Genomic DNA, 18,857 nt, shown 5'->3' with positions numbered 1-18,857 from the left:
GGTATGTGATTGCTGCTGCAAGGTCATTTTTTTTAATTAATTTAAATAGTATTTTTAGCGCTTTTCTCCTGGCAGACTCAAAGCATTTGAACTGCAGCCACTACAGCATGCTCAGTAGGCAGTAGCAGTGTTAGTCTTGCCCAAGGTCCCCTTACTTAATAGGTGCAGGCTTACTGAACAGGAAGAGCCCAGGTCGCCTGTGTCAGAGCCCTTAAAGGCTTTCCGAGGCGGATAGGGTAAAAGAGATTTTACTCACCAGGGGCTTCAAGCCCATAGCAGCCATCTCGTGCCCTCGCCGCAGCTCCGGTGGTACTCTGTGTCCCAATTGGAGGCCGGGAACATCACGACACCGCTGGCGGGTTGGGTCTTCTGCGCCTGCACGGGCATTCCTTCCCCTCACATCCACGTCATCTGGTGCGCAGTAGTTGTGTGCGGAGCTGTGGCAAGGGTGTGAGATGGCTGCTATGGTCTGGAAGAAGCCCCAGAAGAGTGAAATCTCTTTTACCCTATTCGCCTTGGAAGTCCTTTAATTAAACCTTGAAATGTAAAAAAAAATATATGTTTACATACCTGGGGCTTCCTACAGCACCATTCAGCATCATCGGTCCCTCACCATCCTCCCCGGCTGCCTGGATCCCCCAGTAATTCGGCCAGTTGGAGGGAACTGCGCATGCTCGACTCAGCTGTGCGTGTCCCTCCCCTATTGTGCTTGGGGGAACGCATGCACAAATTAGGCCGAATTAGGCCAGCCAACTGGAGGATCCAGGCAGCCTGGAAGGATGGGGAGGGACTGATGATGCTGAAAGGGGCTGTAGATAGCCTCAAGTATGTAAAAAATTTTTTACTTTTGTTACATCACTGGTACACTTTAAGCAGTACACTATCCAGCCACCAGGCAGAAGATAAGCAGGACTACCAATTACTGAATCTGAGAGAGCCTAAGCGCTTTGAGTCCTATGGGAGAAAAGCACTATAGAAATGTTATTGTATTGTATATTGTATTGTATCATGTGCATTGTTTAACAAGAAATAAATATGACAGCCTCCAGATTTCACTGGCTTCAAGCGTCCTTTCAAACGTCTTCCTTTCCACTGTAGGTCCTCTCAAAAATGGCCGCTAAGGATCGGTTTCTTTCTAGTGCCTAAACAACTGTACAGGAATCACACAGCCAATGACTTTCTCCAAACTGTAAACAAATGCCCCACCCGCGTTTCTTTCACCATTCCCTATTGGAGTACGCTGCCGACCACTCCCCGGCTCTGTCGCTAGAGGGCTGGCGCATAGTACACAGCTGATTGGCTAAAGTGAATAGGCTATTTGGCGGTTTGGAGGAAAAGATGGCTGCGTCTGTAGTAGGGAGGAAAGTTCTCAATACTCCTCGGATTGCAGCAATGGAAGCCGGCGAGTAAACAGGACCTGAACTAGGACAGCCAGACTCGTTTCCTCTGATTGCAGCGGGTTGCTCTGCTAACTCGTGCATTGTTCCCGGCCAGTAACGTGCTGAGTATTTCCTCCCCATCCTCCTCCCCAGGCTATAGCTGCAGCTGTACAGACCACTGTGCGTGCCCTTCCTGCCAGCATGCAGAGCGCCCCCCGCAGCCAGCCGGCATGGAGGAAGCAGCACCTGTGGATGGCTCTGCAGGCGTTGGGCTTCGAGGCTGGAGCAGAAGCTGTAATCCTGTGCAAATCCTATGTTACCCTGGGAGTGTGAGTATTATGTCAACCAATGACGTGGTTCCTACCAAGCTATTTAATCCGAAGTTGCTGGAGAAGTGATATAGAAGTTATATTTGTGGTGTTTGGTTTGGGAACTTTGACTAGTTGTGCAGTGTATTATTGCAGTGTATATGCAGTGTAGTAGTAAATTTTATTTGTGTAACAAGAAGTTCAAGGCAGTCATATTATATAGCGGTAGTCTTGTATGAGTTTGCCAGTGTAATGAAACATTTTGCAACCTATTATATTTTGCAACTTGCCATATAGGACAGTGTATAAGGCCCAGTGCACACCGAGCGGTTTTTGCAGCGATCCGCAAACCGTTTCCGCCAGTGAAACCGCTTGGCTAATGTATTTCAATGGGATGGTGCACACCAGCGGTTTTGCGTTTTTTAGCAAACCGCAAACGTGCCTCCTGCTGCACGTTTGTGGTTTGCAGAAGCGTTTCTGCCTCAATGTAAAGTATAGGAAAAACGCAATCCGCTCTGGAAAACGCTACATCAGAGCGGTTTTCCAGGCGGTGTTGTTACAGAAGCTGTTCAGTAACAGCTTTTACTGTAACAATATTTGTAATCTGCTACACAAAAACGCTAGGCATGTTTAGAAAACGTCTCTAAACATGCCTAGAATCGCTCTGAAATCTGCTCCAAAAACCGCTAGCAATTTGAGGATCTGCTAGTGGTTTTGGTGTGCACTGGGCCTAATTGCGTAGGCGTGTCTTCTCTCTGTTAACACGCCTGTCATTTTTTTGTAACCATGGATCCCATTGAGCTAGAGGGGGGGTTGTTCCCTCTGGGGGGGGGGAGGGTGAAAGAGCAAGAAGGGAGGATTGTTCCCTCCAGGGGGGTTATTAGTTGAGCAAGAGGGAGGGGATTCTTGCCTCGGGGTTTATTAGTTGAGCAAGAGGGGGGACTGTTCTCTCTAGGGGGGTTTTATTAGCTGAGCAAGAGGGGGGTATTCATGCCTCCAGAGGGGGATATTAGTAGAGCAAGAGGGGGGGATTGTTCACTCCAGGGGGGTTATTAGTTGAGAAAGAGGGGGGATTGTTCCTTCCAGGGGGGGGGGGGGAGAGGTTATTAGTTGAGCAAGAGGGGAGGGTTCTGTGTGAGAATAGGGTTTGGTTGGGTTGCATTTTCTGATACAGATAGGTTGAAGTCAATGGTTAGGTTGCACTTTCTGATAGTTGCACCTATAAAGAAGTGCAAACGGTTGCAAAATCTGATAGTTGCAAAAAATTTCACTACACTGTCATGATAGACTTTGCCCTTAGCATGATCGAGCACTGGCTCATCTCAAGTCTAGGAACAAAATCTAGGTTTGAAGGTTGAGAAAATGATACCTCTTGACTGTTCACATCTTTGTGGCCACTGGAGAGGTTTTTCTCACTACTTGAACTTGGTGTTCTAATGCCATGCAATTTTCCCGTCAGATTGAAAATAAAATCAGATATGAAGGGAAAAAAGGGTACATTGATCAGACTTATCGAACAAATATAAAAGGGCTTTCAGTTTTTCTGTACAACCTATGGTTTTAGATGGGGTTTTGCACAAAAGGCCTTATTGGACAATGCCCTTATACGTACAAAAGTTACGTTCCTTTAATACGTTGCACTATGTGCCGTACTGGAGCAATTTACATTCATTAAGAATTTGTTGGTGCAGCACATAAATACTGTCTGACTAGTACCAGGATTCCTATCTCCCATCTCTCCAACTGTGCATTTACTACCAGTGTGTATAGTGGGTGGTCAATGGGATAGTTACACCTCACTCCACTGTTTATAGGTGTGTGTTGCGTGTGTGTGTGTGTTGTGTGTTGTGTGTGTGTGTTGTGTGTTGTGTGTGTGTGTTGCGTGTGTGTGTGTGTGTGTTGCGTGCGTGTGTGTGTTGCGTGCGTGTGTGTGTGTGTTGCGTGCGTGTGTGTGTGTGTTGCGTGCGTGTGTGTGTGTGTTGCGTGCGTGTGTGTGTTGCGTGTGTGTGTGTTGCGTGTGTTGCGTGTGTGTGTGTGTTGCGTGTGTGTGTGTGTGTTGCGTGTGTGTGTGTGTGTGTTGCGTGTGTGTGTGTGTTGCGTGTGTGTGTGTGTGTTGCGTGTGTGTGTGTGTGTGTTGCGTGTGTGTGTGTGTGTTGCGTGTGTGTGTGTGTGTTGCGTGTGCGTGTGTGTTGCGTGTGCGTGTGTGTTGCGTGTGTGTGGCGTGTGTGTGTGTGTTGCGTGTGTGTGTGTGTTGCGTGTGTGTGTGTGTTGCGTGTGTGTGTGTGTTGCGTGTGTGTGTGTGTTGCGTGTGTGTGTGTGTTGCGTGTGTGTTGCGTGTGTTGTGTGTGTGTGTTGCGTGTGTTGTGTGTGTGTTGCGTGTGTTGTGTGTGTGTTGTGTGTGTGTGTGTGTGTGGTGTGTGTGTGTGTGTGTTGCGCGTGTGTTGTGTTGCGCGTGTGTTGTGTTGCGCGTGTGTTGTGTTGCGTGTGTGTGTGTTGCGTGTGTGTGTGTGTTGCGTGTGTGTGTGTGTTGCGTGTGTGTGTGTTGCGTGTGTGTGTGTTGCGTGTGTGTGTGTTGCGTGTGTGTGTGTTGCGTGTGTGTGTGTTGCGTGTGTGTGTGTTGCGTGTGTGTGTGTTGCGTGTGTGTTGCGTGCGTGTGTGTGTGTTGCGTGTGTGTGTGTTGCGTGTGTGTGTGTTGCGTGTGTGTGTGTGTGTTGCGTGTGTGTGTGTTGCGTGTGTGTGTGTTGCGTGTGTGTGTGTGTGTTGCGTGTGTGTGTGTGTGTTGCGTGTGTGTGTGTGTTGCGTGTGTGTGTGTGTTGCGTGTGTGTGTGTGTGTTGCGTGTGTGTGTGTGTGTTGCGTGTGTGTGTGTTGCGTGTGTGTGTGTGTGTTGCGTGTGTGTGTGTGTTGTGTGTGTTGCGTGTGTGTGTGTGTTGCGTGTGTGTGTGTGTTGCGTGTGTGTGTGTGTTGCGTGTGTGTGTGTGTTGCGTGTGTGTGTGTGTTGCGTGTGTGTGTGTTGCGTGTGTGTGTGTTGCGTGTGTGTGTGTTGCGTGTGTGTGTGTGTTGCGTGTGTGTGTGTGTTGCGTGTGTGTGTGTGTGTTGCGTGTGTGTGTGTGTGTGTTGCGTGTGTGTGTGTGTGTTGCGTGTGTGTGTGTGTGTTGCGTGTGTGTGTGTGTTGCGTGTGTGTGTGTGTTGCGTGTGTGTGTGTGTTGCGTGTGTGTGTGTGTTGCGTGTGTGTTGCGTGTGTGTTGCGTGTGTGTTGCGTGTGTGTTGCGTGTGTGTTGCGTGTGTGTTGCGTGTGTGTTGCGTGTGCGTGTGTGTTGCGTGTGCGTGTGTGTTGCGTGTGTGTGTGTGTTGCGTGTGTGTGTGTGTTGCGTGTGTGTTGCGTGTGTGTGTGTGTTGCGTGTGTGTGTGTGTTGTGTGTGTGTGTGTTGCGCGTGTGTGTGTGTGTTGCGCGTGTGTGTGTGTTTGCGCGTGTGTGTGTGTTTGCGCGTGTGTGTGTGTTTGCGCGTGTGTGTGTGTTTGCGCGTGTGTGTGTGTTTGCGCGCGTGTGTGTGTTTGCGCGCGTGTGTGTGTTTGCGCGCGTGTGTGTGTTTGCGCGCGTGTGTGTGTTGCGCGCGCGTGTGTGTTGCGCGCGCGCGTGTGTTGCGCGCGCGTGTGTTGCGCGCGCGTGTGTGTTGCGCGCGCGTGTGTGTTGCGCGCGCGTGTTTGTGTTGCGCGCGCGTGTGTGTGTTGCGCGTGTGTTGTGTTGCGCGCGCGTGTTGAGTTGCGTGTGCTGCGTGTGTTGCGCGTGTATGCAGGTAGTGGCGTACCCAGGAAATAACACCCACACCCAATTTTTTGATGGGAGGCTTGACTGGGTTGGGCGCTGAGCATTTTGCTGCAAATTTTGGAGGAAAAGGAGGCATCAGGATTTGGACGGAGCTAACCGCTTTGAAACGCTGACTCTATACAGTGCTATGGAAGATGTCAGTGCTATGTAAATACACAATAATAATATGGTACGACATTGGACTATGACACGATTAGATTGTGAGCTCCTAAGAGGACAGTTATAAAAGGGGGACATATGAAAGAGGGGTATGCATGGGGGGAGAGGGTAAAGAGGTAGAGGCAATAGACCAAGCTTGGGGGGAGAGGAGAACTGGCATGAAGGCCCCTTATCAGGAGTGCAGACATCACCAGTGCTGTTTGGCAAGGACAACTGAAAAGAGGTTTCCCTATGCTTAATGTCGTCACACTTGGGTAGATGCCCCGCCCCTTCTACCCCATAGGACCCCGTTGTTATAAATGTTTGATTCTGCCCCACCTCTCCAGTCTTCTTTTTGTCCTCGACCACTTCACTCCAAGGATCCTAGAAGATTACATAGCCAGTTTTTGGTGTTATTTTTGATTTTTTTCACCCCTACCTAGCTGGATCTTCTGGCTTCCACTAGATGCCTCTGCTAGTGATGCCCTAAAAAGCTATAAATTAGCTGAAAAAGGGGCCCCCGTTTTCTGCTGGTCTTTCGGGGGCAGATGGCACAGATATATAGGTATAAATTACCTGATTGCAGCGGTTTTGTGCAGATGACGGCGGAAAATCTTTTAAATAAGGATTGTGCGGGCCTGAGATCTTTTCTCTCCTTCCTATTTCCTCCTCTTCGTGGCGGCGTGCGTTCCAGGTGGCGCCGCCTACTCTCCGTAGTGGCATAGTACCCGGCCAACTTCCGCCGACTTCCACCCAAGTGATGTCACTTCCTCCGCGCCGGGTAGGAGGTTGGGCGCACACCAGGAATTGGGCGGTATTTTATTTAACTCAGTGCCGCACGAGTTCTGCCGGCCATTCGCAGAGCGTGGACGCTGCTGAGACGCCGGCATGGAGCAGCAAGAGGAAATTGAAATTGAGGTTGAGGATGATACAAATGGTAAGTGGCAAGGTCTCTGCATATGAGCCAGATGTGATAAATGTTTATGTGCAAACGTTATTAGGGCAATACTTTAAGCTTTGCTGAGCTATTCTATACTTCCTCTCTACGTCCTCCAGGACGGCCCTCCTCCTCCTGAGACTGTGTAAGTCTCCCCTCCTAAATTGGAAACACCTGACAAGAATCAAAAAGCAATTAGTATAAATTCCACCCCCTCACAACCTCCTCCAGTTTTTTGTTTGTTTCCCAGACTTTCCACGGAAGCACCTATGGAGTTGTTCCTGGTGGTAGGGGAGCCTGATGGCACCTACTTGGATTGACCAGGCTTAGGAAGAAGTTTTTCTGGAGGGGAGAGCGGTTTGGGTCTGTGCTGGGCGCGACCTGACGTGTGGAGTGAGGGCAGCCATACCTGGATCCACTAGTGGGGTGGTAGAAGCCGGAGGGTTTGTGCCATTTCCCACCGCTCTTCGCCTCTCTAAAGCGGCTGGGTGGACACGGAATTCCTCTTCCGCATCTGTGATGCGAGGGCTGGAGGCGGAAGTGACGCGTATTGCGTCAGGCGGAAGTATGGCCGCGTGAGTTGAAGAGTCGGCGGCGCCTGTCGGCATTTCACTTCCGTCTTCTCGGAGGCTGTCACGCGGAAGGCAAGCTCCAGCATCCGCGTTATACACGCAGCAGTCCACCCAGCACGCGTACACACTGCACGGAGGCAGTGGATCTCTGCAGGGGCCATGCAGCAGCCATCAGAGCCCGCTCCAGAGACACAGCAAACACCTTCGGCTGTCACTGGGGAGACAGCACAGCAGCCGGTAAGGTGTTAGAGCTATAATAACTTGTTTTTAAGTTTATATGCATACTCAGTAGCTAAGGATCCCTGGTGGGTTGTTCCTTGCTGTTTATTTTCAGAAGCCACAGAAGTATCCTGGCAAGACCAATAAGTGTACTAAAATGTGGTGGCAGGCTACCTGAGGGGTCTTCTAAGACTTTGTGTTTAGAATGTTACAATAAATCAAAGTCTCATGCACCTAGGCCCGAGAGCACTACTGTTGCTTTATTAGATTTAATGAAATCTATGAAACAGGAGCTAGCAACTACCTTTTCAGCGTTTAGAGCAGCTCTACCTCCTTGTCCACTGCAGATGGTCCCCTTGCCGCATTTATCTCCAGCCTTGCCACCGGTGCCCATGGCTTAGCCTGTAGTAATTACTTCTCAGGCTCAGATTCTGCAGACGGGTGCTTCTCCCATTGACCAGCCTGCACCTTCTCCGGTATTGCCGGGTATCCCCCAGGGGGAGTGGGGGGCTTCTCATGTGGGGTATGATTCCTCACCTTTATCCCCGGGGGATGTCTCTGAGGAGTCTGATGAGGGTGAACTACCGGAGTCAGATTCTTCAGAGAATCAGGGGGAGGCGAGGGTACCAAGATACCAGTTCAACGCAGAGGATACTTCAGAACTGCTGAAAGCAGTTTATGATTCTGAGCAGATTGAAGAGCCTAGATCAGCTTCTACGCCTCAGGATGATATTTATAGAGGTTTAGAGGATCGGGGAGGCCGAGTGTTCCCTGTCCACAGGGCTATCAAGAGTGTTATTGCCGCCCAGTGGAAAGATCCGGAGGGGAGGTTGTTTGTCCCAAGATCATTCAAACGCCGATTTCCTTTCAATATAGAGGAGCATGATGCATTGTTCAAATGCCCTAGATTGGATGCTCCTCTCTCTCAATGCTCTAAGGATACAGATCTGTCCTTTGAGGATATGGGGGCCTTAAAAGATCCTATGGATAGAAAGGCAGAAGCCCTTCTCAAGAGAGCATGGGATTCAACCTCCTTTTCCTTTAAACCAGCCATTTCCTCAGTATGTGTAGCCCGCAATCTTGATAAGTGGATTCGGGGGCTTCAGAGTCGTCTAGAGGAGGGTACTCCTCATGCAAGGATCTTAGAAAGCTTACCTGTAATAATCAAGTCCATTGCTTTCTTGGCAGATGCGGCTACTGAGTCTCTCAGGGCCGCTGCTAAGACTGCGGCACTGATCAATTCGGCTCGGCGAGCCGTTTGGCTGAATACATGGGAAGTAGATGTTACTTCCAAGCAGAAGCTTTGTGGGATGTCATTCCAGGGTAACCTTTTGTTTGGAAAGGATTTAGACTCGGTATTGGAGAGATCATCCAATAGATCCAGAAGGTTTCCTGAAAAGAAAAAGAAAGGGAAACAGCCCTTTCAGAATAAAAAGCCCTTTTTCAGGCAGGAGCAGCAGGGTAGAGGGCAGAAACAGAATAAGAGGTGGTCCTACAATGCAGGCAGAGGTAGACCTTTCCTCTTCAATAGATCTCAGCCAGCCTCTGCTGCTGCGAAGCCCTCTAAATGACAGGCAGATTCCGGTGGGAGGAAGACTTCGCTACTTTGCGCCAGCTTGGCGAGAAGTGACGAAAAACGAATTTATTCTGAACTTAATCCAACAGGGATACAAAATAGAGTTCAGATCTCCTCCTCCCTCCCGGTTTACGGTCACATCATTCCCCAGAGATCAGATCAAGGCGGGGGCTTTAATGGACTCGGTTTCCTCGCTTCGTCAGAAGAAAGTTATTTGTCCGGTTCCGGTGTCGGAACAGGGAAGGGGCTTTTACTCGAGTGTTTCTGATTCAGAAGCACTCGGGAGGGTTTCGAATGATCTTGAATTTGAAACCTTTGAACCCTTACATTGTGGAGAAGTAGTTCAGGATGGAGAGCATTGCCTCCGTTCGCAACCTCATGTCTCAAGGGCCTTTTCTAGCATCGGTGGATCTGGAGGATGCTTACCTCCACATTCCAATCCACCCTCTTTTTCAGAAGTATTTAAGGTTTGCAGTTCAGGCAGGGGAGTCGATATGCCACTTTCAATATCAGGCTCTGCCGTTCGGAATCTCGTCGGCCCCGAGAATCTTTACGAAGGTTGTGGCGGAGGTAATGTCTTTTCTGCATCTCCACAATGTAAGGGTTCTCCCCTACTTAGACGACTTTCTGTTTATGGCCGAGACTCGAGAAGCCTTGCAAGGTGTGCTAGGTTTTTCTCTTCAACTTTTGAACAGATTAGGATGGATCGTGAGCTCGGAGAAGTCTCACTTGATCATGGTTCAGAGTCTGATTTTTTTAGGTCTCAGGTGGGACACGACGGTCAGACGTGTCTTCCTGCCAGACCAGAAGATAGACAGATTAGTGTCAGAGGTGCAGGGGGTCAGAGAGGATCCTCTGGTATCCCTGCGGAAGTTGGTATCATGCTTGGGGCTGATGTCTTCAGCCATTCCGGCGGTAGAGTGGGCACAGGCCCATTCTCGGAGTCTCCAGAATTGGGTATTGGCGACTTGAGACAGAGATCACCGTTCTCTGGATACGAGAGTATTAGTACCGGAGGAAGTGGTGGTAGCCCTTCACTGGTGGTGTCAGCGATCCAACCTGCATCAGGGCCGCAAGTGGGTTCAGGAAATTCCGTTAAAATTATACACGGACGCCAGTGCCTGGGGCTGGGGGGCCCACTGCCTGGGCCACCAGGTCCAGGGGACATGGGACCAGCAGATCTCCCGGAGATCTTCGAATTACAGGGAGCTCAGGGCGATTCTGCTGGCCTTACAGGCCCTTCTCCCGATAATCTCCAACTCAGAGGTACTGGTATTCTCGGACAATTTCGTCTCAGTTTATGTCAGGAAGCAGGGGGGCACGAGGGTACCAGACCTCCAGCATCTGACATCTCTCATCATGGCATGGTCAGAGGCCAATCTGGAATCCCTGTCAGCAGTCCACATTCGGGGAGTTCACAACAGACGAGCAGACTCTCTAAGCAGACAGCTAGTAGAGGAGTCGGAGTGGGAACTCAATCCAGAAACTTTTCTGGAGATTACAAAACGCTGGGGGGTTCCAGTTCTCGATTTGTTCGCAAATCCAGAGAACGCAAAGGTGAAGGATTTTTGTACCCTGGATCCTTCTGCTTCAATGAGCAGATTGGACTCCCTGTCGATTCCTTGGCCAGAGGGGTTGCTCTACGCGTTCCCTCCATTCAAGTTAATACCGAGGGTCCTCAGAAAAATTCAAACAGAGGAAGCAGAGGTGATACTAATAGCCCCTTGGTGGCCAAGGAGGGCTTGGTTCCCGCTACTGCAGTCCCTAGCGTTTCAGGGACCTTGGCATCTTCAAAACAGAGCGGATCTGCTAGTACAGGGCGGCAATCTCCATCCGAATCCAGGATTTTTGAATCTAACTGCTTGGATCCTGAGGAGCAGATGTTGACAGTTCAGGGGTTTTCTAAGGATGTAGTTAAGACGTTATTAGCCTGTAGAAAGCCAGCCACTAGGAAAAAAATATAATAAAGTTTGGTACACCTTCTCAGCCTGGAAACAGAAGAATGTATCCAAGTCAGACAACATTACTTCTGTTCTAGAATTTTTGCAGCAGGGAGTAAAGTTAAGCTTGACCGTCAGTACTCTTAGGGTTCAGGTGTCAGCTCTTTCTGTTTTTTTGTCTAAACGGCTATCTGCCGACGTTTATGTTAAAAAAAATTTGAGGTCAGTTGAACGGTCACAGCCAGTTCCTCAGAAGCTTGTTCCTCCTTGGGACCTGTCGTTGGTATTGGATTTCCTAACATCAGACAAATTTGAACCTTTGGATTCGGTTCCTTTGAAGTTTCTTACACTCAAAGTTGTTTTTTTAGTGGCCATTACCTCAGCTCGCAGGATAGGGGATATACAGGCTTTATCAATAAAGGACCCGTACATGATAATTCATGCTGATAAAATTGTCTTCAGACTAGATCTCTCTTACTTACCCAAGGTATCCACATCCTTTCATAGAACCCAGGATATTGTACTGCCTTCCTTTTTGACTAGTCCACAGAATAAGGAAAGGAGGTTGAGCACTCTAGACGTCAGGAGAGCGGTTCTGGCTTATTTAGAAAGAACCAGAGAGTGGAGAGTTTCCACTAATCTTTTTATAGCTTTTGGGGGTACTAAGAGGGGGTCTCATGTATCCAAAATGACAGTGTCTAGGTGGATTAGACAGCTAATATCCCTTGCCTATTCAGAGGCGCAGTTACAGGTGCCTGACCACATTACAGCACACTCTACCAGATCCCTTTCAGCATCTTGGGCGGAGAGGTTGGGAGCTTCTCTAGAGCAGATATGTCGAGCCGCGACATGGTCCAGCCACTCGACCTTCATCAAGCATTATAGAGTGGAGCTCCTTTCTAGTCAGGACCAAGCTTTTGGACGCAAGGTTTTTCAGGCCGTTATCCCACCCTAAGGTAAATTTCTCGTTAGATCTCAGGAGGGCCGTCCTGGAGGACGTAGAGAGGAAGTGCCGGCTGCTTACCTGGTAGCAGTGTTCCGGCGAGTCCTCCAGGACAGCCGTCTAGGTTCCCGGCCCTATTATATATATTATTTAAGTATGATAGTGGTTCGTGGACTCTTTTCTCTTCTTTAAACTGGAGGAGGTTGTGAGGGGGTGGAATTTATACTAATTGCTTTTTGATTCTTGTCAGGTGTTTCCGATTTGGGAGGGGAGACTTACACAGTCTCAGGAGGAGGAGGGCCGTCCTGGAGGACTCGCCGGAACACTGCTACCAGGTAAGCAGCCGGCACTTTCCTTCTCTTTCATTCTTGCAGTGGCTTCACCTGCCCCTATTGATCCCAGACCTTATAAAACAGACCAGCGACGGACTGACAGGTAAGGGTGGTTAAAGGTAGGTTCTTGCCCATTATTTTTTCATCAGTGCATACTTCAACGATCTCCTGTCTATTTGAACAGCCCAAGGAAACACTCGAAGAAATCATCTAGATCGAGATCTCGTCCTAGAAGAAGGAGTCCCTCTCAGCATCATAGGAGGGATAGAAGCAGATCACGGAGAAGACGTAGTTCAAGGTCCAGGCGTATATCAAGGGAAAGATCTACGAAAATATGCTGGGCCTGCAGCAACTATGTGATGCCTGGAAAAACCGTTGCAGAGTCTGCTTTGAAGAGATGTCAAAGGAACCAGATCAAACTCCAGTGGTTGTCTCCAACTTAATCAAACAAGTAGTTCAGGACTCCATGAGGGAGTATATTGCAGCGATGCCAACTATGCCTTCTGCAACTACTGAACAGCCTCAGCCTTGGTGTTCTGAAGATTCAGACGAATTAGACGTAGGTTTTGATTTTGCGCTTGTAGAACCGTTTGTATGTGCAGTCAGACAAGCGATTGAATGGGAAGAAGAGATGTCGGCAGACAAACCCAGGAAACAGAAGCAATATTATGCTCATTTAAAAAAGAAAGTGACACCTTTCCCACTAATGCAGGAAATAGCGGATATATTAAAGGAAGAGTGGAAGAAGGAGGAAAAGAGGCCACCTTTACACAATAGGCTGGGAAAATTGTATCCAATGCAGGAGCAAGATTCCAAACAATTGGATAATCCACCAATAGTAGACTCCTCAGTTATGAGGTTGGCAAGACCAACTACTCTTCCTCGAGAGGATGCAGTTAGTTTTAGAGATGTCATGGACAGAAGAATGGACTCAGAGCTCAAAAGGATCTATGCTACTGCTGGAGGAGCGGCTAGACCAGCAATAGCCCTGACAGCAGTTTCAAGAGCACTTAGAGTGTGGACAGCGAACATAGAGGAAGCTATCAAAGCTGATGCCAACAAGGAGGCAATAATATCAGGATTAGAAGATCTCAAGTTGTCTGCCGACTACATAGGAGAAGAGGCGGAAGATGTCGTGAGATGTTCGGCAAGAACTATGTACTCCTCAGTGGTAGCTAAAAGATCATTATGGCTAAAAGCGTGGATAGCGGATCCAGCTTCACGTCAAGATTGGTGCAAAATATGTTATGACGGAGAGCACCTATTCGGAGAAGAAATGGACACTGCTATTAAGAGTCACTGGTGGCAAACCGGGTTTGATACCACAGGATAGAAGAAACAGCCAGCCTTTTACACAACAAACAAATTCCAACAGCAAAGATACAGGTCAGCAAGATCATACAGACCTGGAAAGGAATTTAGAAGAACTTGGCAGAGTACCCAAAGTAATCCGCAACGCATAACAAGGCAGAGGAACGCCACTAACCCTTCATCAGCACAACAGAAGACTTTTTGACAGTCACAACGCCCAGATAAGTCCGGTAGGTGGAAGATTGAGTCAGTTCGGTCAAGTCTGGGCGGAAAGAATAGCCAATCCTTGAATAGTAAAGACAGTCACTCAAGGACATCGTTGGAAGTTTGTTGCCAAACCCCCTCGTTTCAGGTTCGTCTCAACAAGAATTCCGACCATAGAGGACAAACGTACAGTTCTGACAGATTACATTCAGACATTGCTACAAAAGGCTATAATTCCAGTTCCTACAGCAGAAAGGCAACAAGGGCTGTATTCCCCCTTGTTCTTCGTGTTGAAGAAAAGTGGAGACTGGCGCCCAGTCATGGATTTGAGGGTTCGGAACCAACACATTCGGTTGAAAAAGTACAAGATGGAGACCCTTCAGTCAATTGTTCAGGGCATTTTAAGAGCAGACTGGATGCTTTCAGCAGATTTGGAAGACGCGTACTTGCATATCCCTATCGCTCCGGCATTCTAGCAATACCTAAGGTTTGCAGTGGGCAAGGACCACTACCAGTTTACGTGTCTCCCATTCGGGATATGCACGGCCCCTTGAACATTCTCCAAGGTTCTGCTCTCAGTAGTGGCTTTTCTTCGCACACGAGGTCTCTGCATCTTTCATTACCTCGACGACCTTTTACTTCTGTGTCAGGATTTAGAGACAATCAGACAACAGACAAATACTCCTAGATACTCTCTCCCAGTTTGGAAGATCAACATGAAAAAGAGCCTATTAGAGCCAACTCAGGAAATGATATCCTTGGGAGCACTAATCAACACGCAGAACAATTCCCTATCATTACCCTTGGAAAAGATGCAGGCAATTATAACAAAGTCCCAGAAAATTCGGACATTGAGGAGCCTACCTGCGAGAGAATGTATGAGCTACATAGGGACTAACATCTACTATTCCGATGATCCGATGGGCCCATTGGCATATAAGACCTTTCCAATGGGATTCCTCTCGCAATGGAAAAAGGACAACTTCAATCAGACAATACTCCTTACTCCCCTGATGAGGAACAGTCTAGAATGGTGGACACTGAAAGAAAATCTATTGAGACACCATCTAATCCAACATGGAGTAATGATCACAGTTACTTCAGATGCCAGCGCCAGAGGCTGGGGGGCCCACTGCGAACAGCGGACAGCTCAGGGACTCTGGGAGACATACAGCAGACAGGTACCAGCAAATATATTAGAATTGCGTGCAGCTCATCAGGCCTTGCTAGCTTTTCAGCAAGAAATAGTGGGGAAAACAGTAATGTTGAAAATGGACAACTCCACAGCTGTGGCCTACCTGAGGCAAGGGGGTACAGGGAGTCTTCAGTTGCTACAGGAGTCGGCAAACATCTTCCAGTTTGCGAAAAAAAACTTATGGGATTTGAAATCGATTTCCATTCCGGGACAAAGAAACATCACAGCGGACTATTTGAGCAGGCACACTGTCAGCAACAACGAATGGTGCCTGTCTCAGGAAGTCTACCAATGGATTTGCAAGAAGTGGGGGACACCGGATCTAGATCTAATGGCAACTCCCCAAAACACAGTGTGTCAGATTCATAACCAGATATCGAGGCAGCAGGGCGATGGCAGTGGACGCAATTACAGCGCCATGGAACTCCAACCTGGCATATGTGTACCCACCGACACCACTAATTCATTGTCTCCTAGTCAGAATAAGACAGAAAATAACGGTAGTGGCTATCATACCATACTGGCCCAACCGCACTTGGTTCCTATTATGGGAAATGCGTACGCAGCCTCTTCTACCCCGAATCCCCAACCTTCTGTATCAAGGGACAATATATCACCAAGACCCAGAGAGACTCCATCTCATGGCATGGAATTTGAGGGGCAAAGGCTGAGGAAGGAGAGCTATTTTCCAGGTATTGGAATTTTTGCAGAAAGGTTTAGATTTAGGCTTAGGTTACCATACCTTGAAGGTGCATACCTCATCACTATCAACATTTACGGGGATAGCTTGGTAATCAAACTCATTAAGTGGCCACAACGTTTCATCTCAATCAGGATTGGACGTTACCGGCTTTTACATTGGATGAATCACAACAACCGCATTCACTGGATGTAGTAAATGCAGTAGAAAGTTACCTTCGAACCACGGAAGGATTTAGGAAAACAGAGAGGTTGTGGGTGATCCCAAACGGCTACAAGAAAGGAGAACCAGCATCAGTAAGGACTATTGCATCTTGGATAGTGAAGGCCATACAACTGGCATATAAAACCCTTAATCTAGTTCCACCTGAGCAAATACTGGCACACTCTACCAGAAGTATATCAACCTCGTGGGTTGCATTCCATAAAGTGCCAACAAACTGGTCCACGATTCATACATTTATGAGACATTATAGAGTAGATATGACAGCACAGTCATCTGCTTTGTTTGGAAAAACTGTATTGTTGTCACATGTTGCATAGTTAAGTAAATTTACGTTTATTGCACAGCATTTGGTCTCCCTCCCTTCATTTCTTCCTAGGTAAGTCCCAAGTGTGACGACATTAAGCATAGGGAAACCGGAAAATTGTTACTTACCTGACGGTAATTTTCCTTTCCCGATGCTTATGTCGTCACACGACCCTCCCTTTTGTGGGCTTCAGTGATCGAGGCTACATAGAAGACTGGAGAGGTGGGGTAGGATCAAACGTTTATAACAACGGGGTCCTATGGGGTAGAAGGGGCGGGGCATCTACCCAAGTGTGACGACATATAAGCATCGGGAAAGGAAAATTACCATCAGGTAAGTAACAATTTTCCGTTATGTGGAGGCTGCCATGTTCATTTCTTTTTAAGCAGTACCAGTTGCCTGGCAGCCCTGCTGACTCTGCCTCTAATACTTTCAGCCATAGACCCTGAACAAGCATGCAGCAGATCAGGGGTTTCTGACATCAGATCTGACAGATTAGCTGCATGCTTGTCTCTGGTGTTATTCAGACACTTCTGCAGCCAAACAGACCAGCAGGTCTGCCAGGCAACTGGTATTGTTTAAAATGAAATAAACGGGACAGCCTCTATAGTCTTCACACCTTAGTTGTCCTTTTCACTGAAATCTGAAAAGAGGAAAGGGTCATGGGGAAGATAACTGGGTAGGACAGGGAGCTGGGAAAAGGGATAAGATTACCTGCAATCACATATGCACATGCACCAAATACACATCAACTATGTATGTATTTGTATTTCTACTATTCAATGTCATGATGGTACAGTGTCTTGTATTTCTTATGTATATTTGTTCCCCATTATTTGAGAAAAAGAGCACACCAAGAGCCCAATATAGTGTAGTATGTACTGGTAAGGTATAATTGATAGAGTAATAATATTAATTTAATACTCACAAACCAGGGTTACCAAGTAGGCAACCACTGTCAAAGCAGGTGGGCAGATTGTCCTGACCCCACTCAGGATTAAAAAGTCGCTCTCTGTAGTTGAAGAAGGAAGGGTACAACCCTCCACCAAGGGTGGACTTGATGTAGATAATAGGATAACAGAGGCGCCAATAGGATAAAAAACACTAAAAACTTAAAAACCCATCTTGGTAATAGAGGAGGCAGTGGTGGACTCACCCCCTCCAAGCAGAACACACGACTGTGGATTTTCAGTCAAAACAATTTGAGGCGCTCAGTGTTGATGATACTGGCAGATGCTGTTTACTCCTATCTGTTATTGCCTGATGAAGCGGGTTTGTATCCCGTGAAACGCGTTGCACTTTATTTGGAGTATCCAATAAAATTGTTTTGACTGAAAATCCACAGTCGTGTGTTCTGCTTGGAGGGGGTGAGTCCACCACTGCCTCCTCTATTACCAAGATGGGTTTTTAAGTTCTTTTAGTGTTTTTTATCCTATTGGCGCCTATGTTCCCCATTATTTGTTTGTACCATGCACAGCGCTACGGAAGAGGTTGGCGCTGTATAAATAAAAAATAATAATCTAAAGCTAATCTAAATTGCGTGGAGCTTGCTTCTCTGCTTACTACAGAAGTTGGCTGTCAGCACCTGTATCACTGGCGTCTGCAACATCAGACTGCCATTATTACTGTATTAACTAGGCCTATTTATAACATTCAATCTTAAGCAACCAGAAAGCACACTTAATCGGCATCAGCCAATCCCCATGGGTGCCACATAATGGGGACTTGCTGTATGGATATATTACTGTCAGTGGAGATCAGAGGGGGTCTTTGTTTATCCCCCACACAGTGGCGTACCTACCATAGGGCTGCAGGTGCTCACAGCACCGGGTGTAGCCATTCCTAGGGGTGCCACTGTGGTGCTCAGCCACTGTTCTTCCACATGAGTCCTTTTTTCATAGTTTGGGCAATATTTGGGAAAATAGCAGCAGGCAGTGCAGGGGACTGTACTAATTCCTGCACAAGATGTAACACCCCTCCCTCTTCATGTCCCATGGGCAATGTGTTTCCTTGTTCTCTACACACAGCCTGCAGTGAGTGAATGTGCAGAGCAGCAGGGTGAGTAGAGAGAATGATTGCTGTGCTGCAGCTAGGATGTTAGCAGGGAGAGGTAGCAGGTGCTTCAGAAGTTAGTAGCCATGTGCACTGGCTGCTGTAATACTAACGTGCCCTGGACTATTGATTATTTATCCTGATCAGAGTAATTATTCAATAATGCAGGGCAGTCTGATGTTGCAGACGCCAGTGATACAGGTGCTGACAGCCAACTTCTGTAGTAAGCAGAGAAGCAAGCTCCACGCAATTTAGATTAGCTTTAGATTATTATTTTTTATTTATACAGCGCCAACCTCTTCCGTAGCGCTGTGCATAGTACAAACAAATAATGGGGAACAAATATACATAAGAAATACAAGACACTGTACCATCATGACATTGAATAGTAGAAATACAAATACATACATAGTTGATGTGTATTTGGTGCATGTGCATATGTGATTGCAGGTAATCTTATCCCTTTTCCCAGCTCCCTGTCCTACCCAGTTATCTTCCCCATGACCCTTTCCTCTTTTCAGATTTCAGTGAAAAGGACAACTAAGGTGTGAAGACTATAGAGGCTGTCCCGTTTATTTCATTTTAAACAATACCAGTTGCCTGGCAGACCTGCTGGTCTGTTTGGCTGCAGAAGTGTCTGAATAACACCAGAAACAAGCATGCAGCTAATCTGTCAGATCTGATGTCAGAAACCC

General features: G+C 47.7%; 1 protein-coding gene across 1 annotated transcript in view; it reads left to right on the top strand.

The window, feature by feature from the left end:
• Positions 1-1,297: 1,297 nt before the first annotated feature.
• HAUS6 (HAUS augmin like complex subunit 6) overlaps positions 1,298-18,857 on the top strand; it is an 82,937-nt gene continuing 65,377 nt past the window's right edge. Inside the window, exon 1 of the mRNA XM_068234387.1 lies at positions 1,298-1,708. Coding sequence (XP_068090488.1) covers positions 1,581-1,708 — 128 coding nt within the window. The 5' untranslated portion in view covers positions 1,298-1,580. The remainder of the gene's footprint in view (positions 1,709-18,857) is intronic.

This window comes from Hyperolius riggenbachi, chromosome 1 (assembly GCF_040937935.1).
Source record: "Hyperolius riggenbachi isolate aHypRig1 chromosome 1, aHypRig1.pri, whole genome shotgun sequence".
Lineage (NCBI taxonomy): Eukaryota > Metazoa > Chordata > Amphibia > Anura > Hyperoliidae > Hyperolius > Hyperolius riggenbachi.
This window is presented reverse-complemented; position numbering and strand designations above follow the sequence as displayed.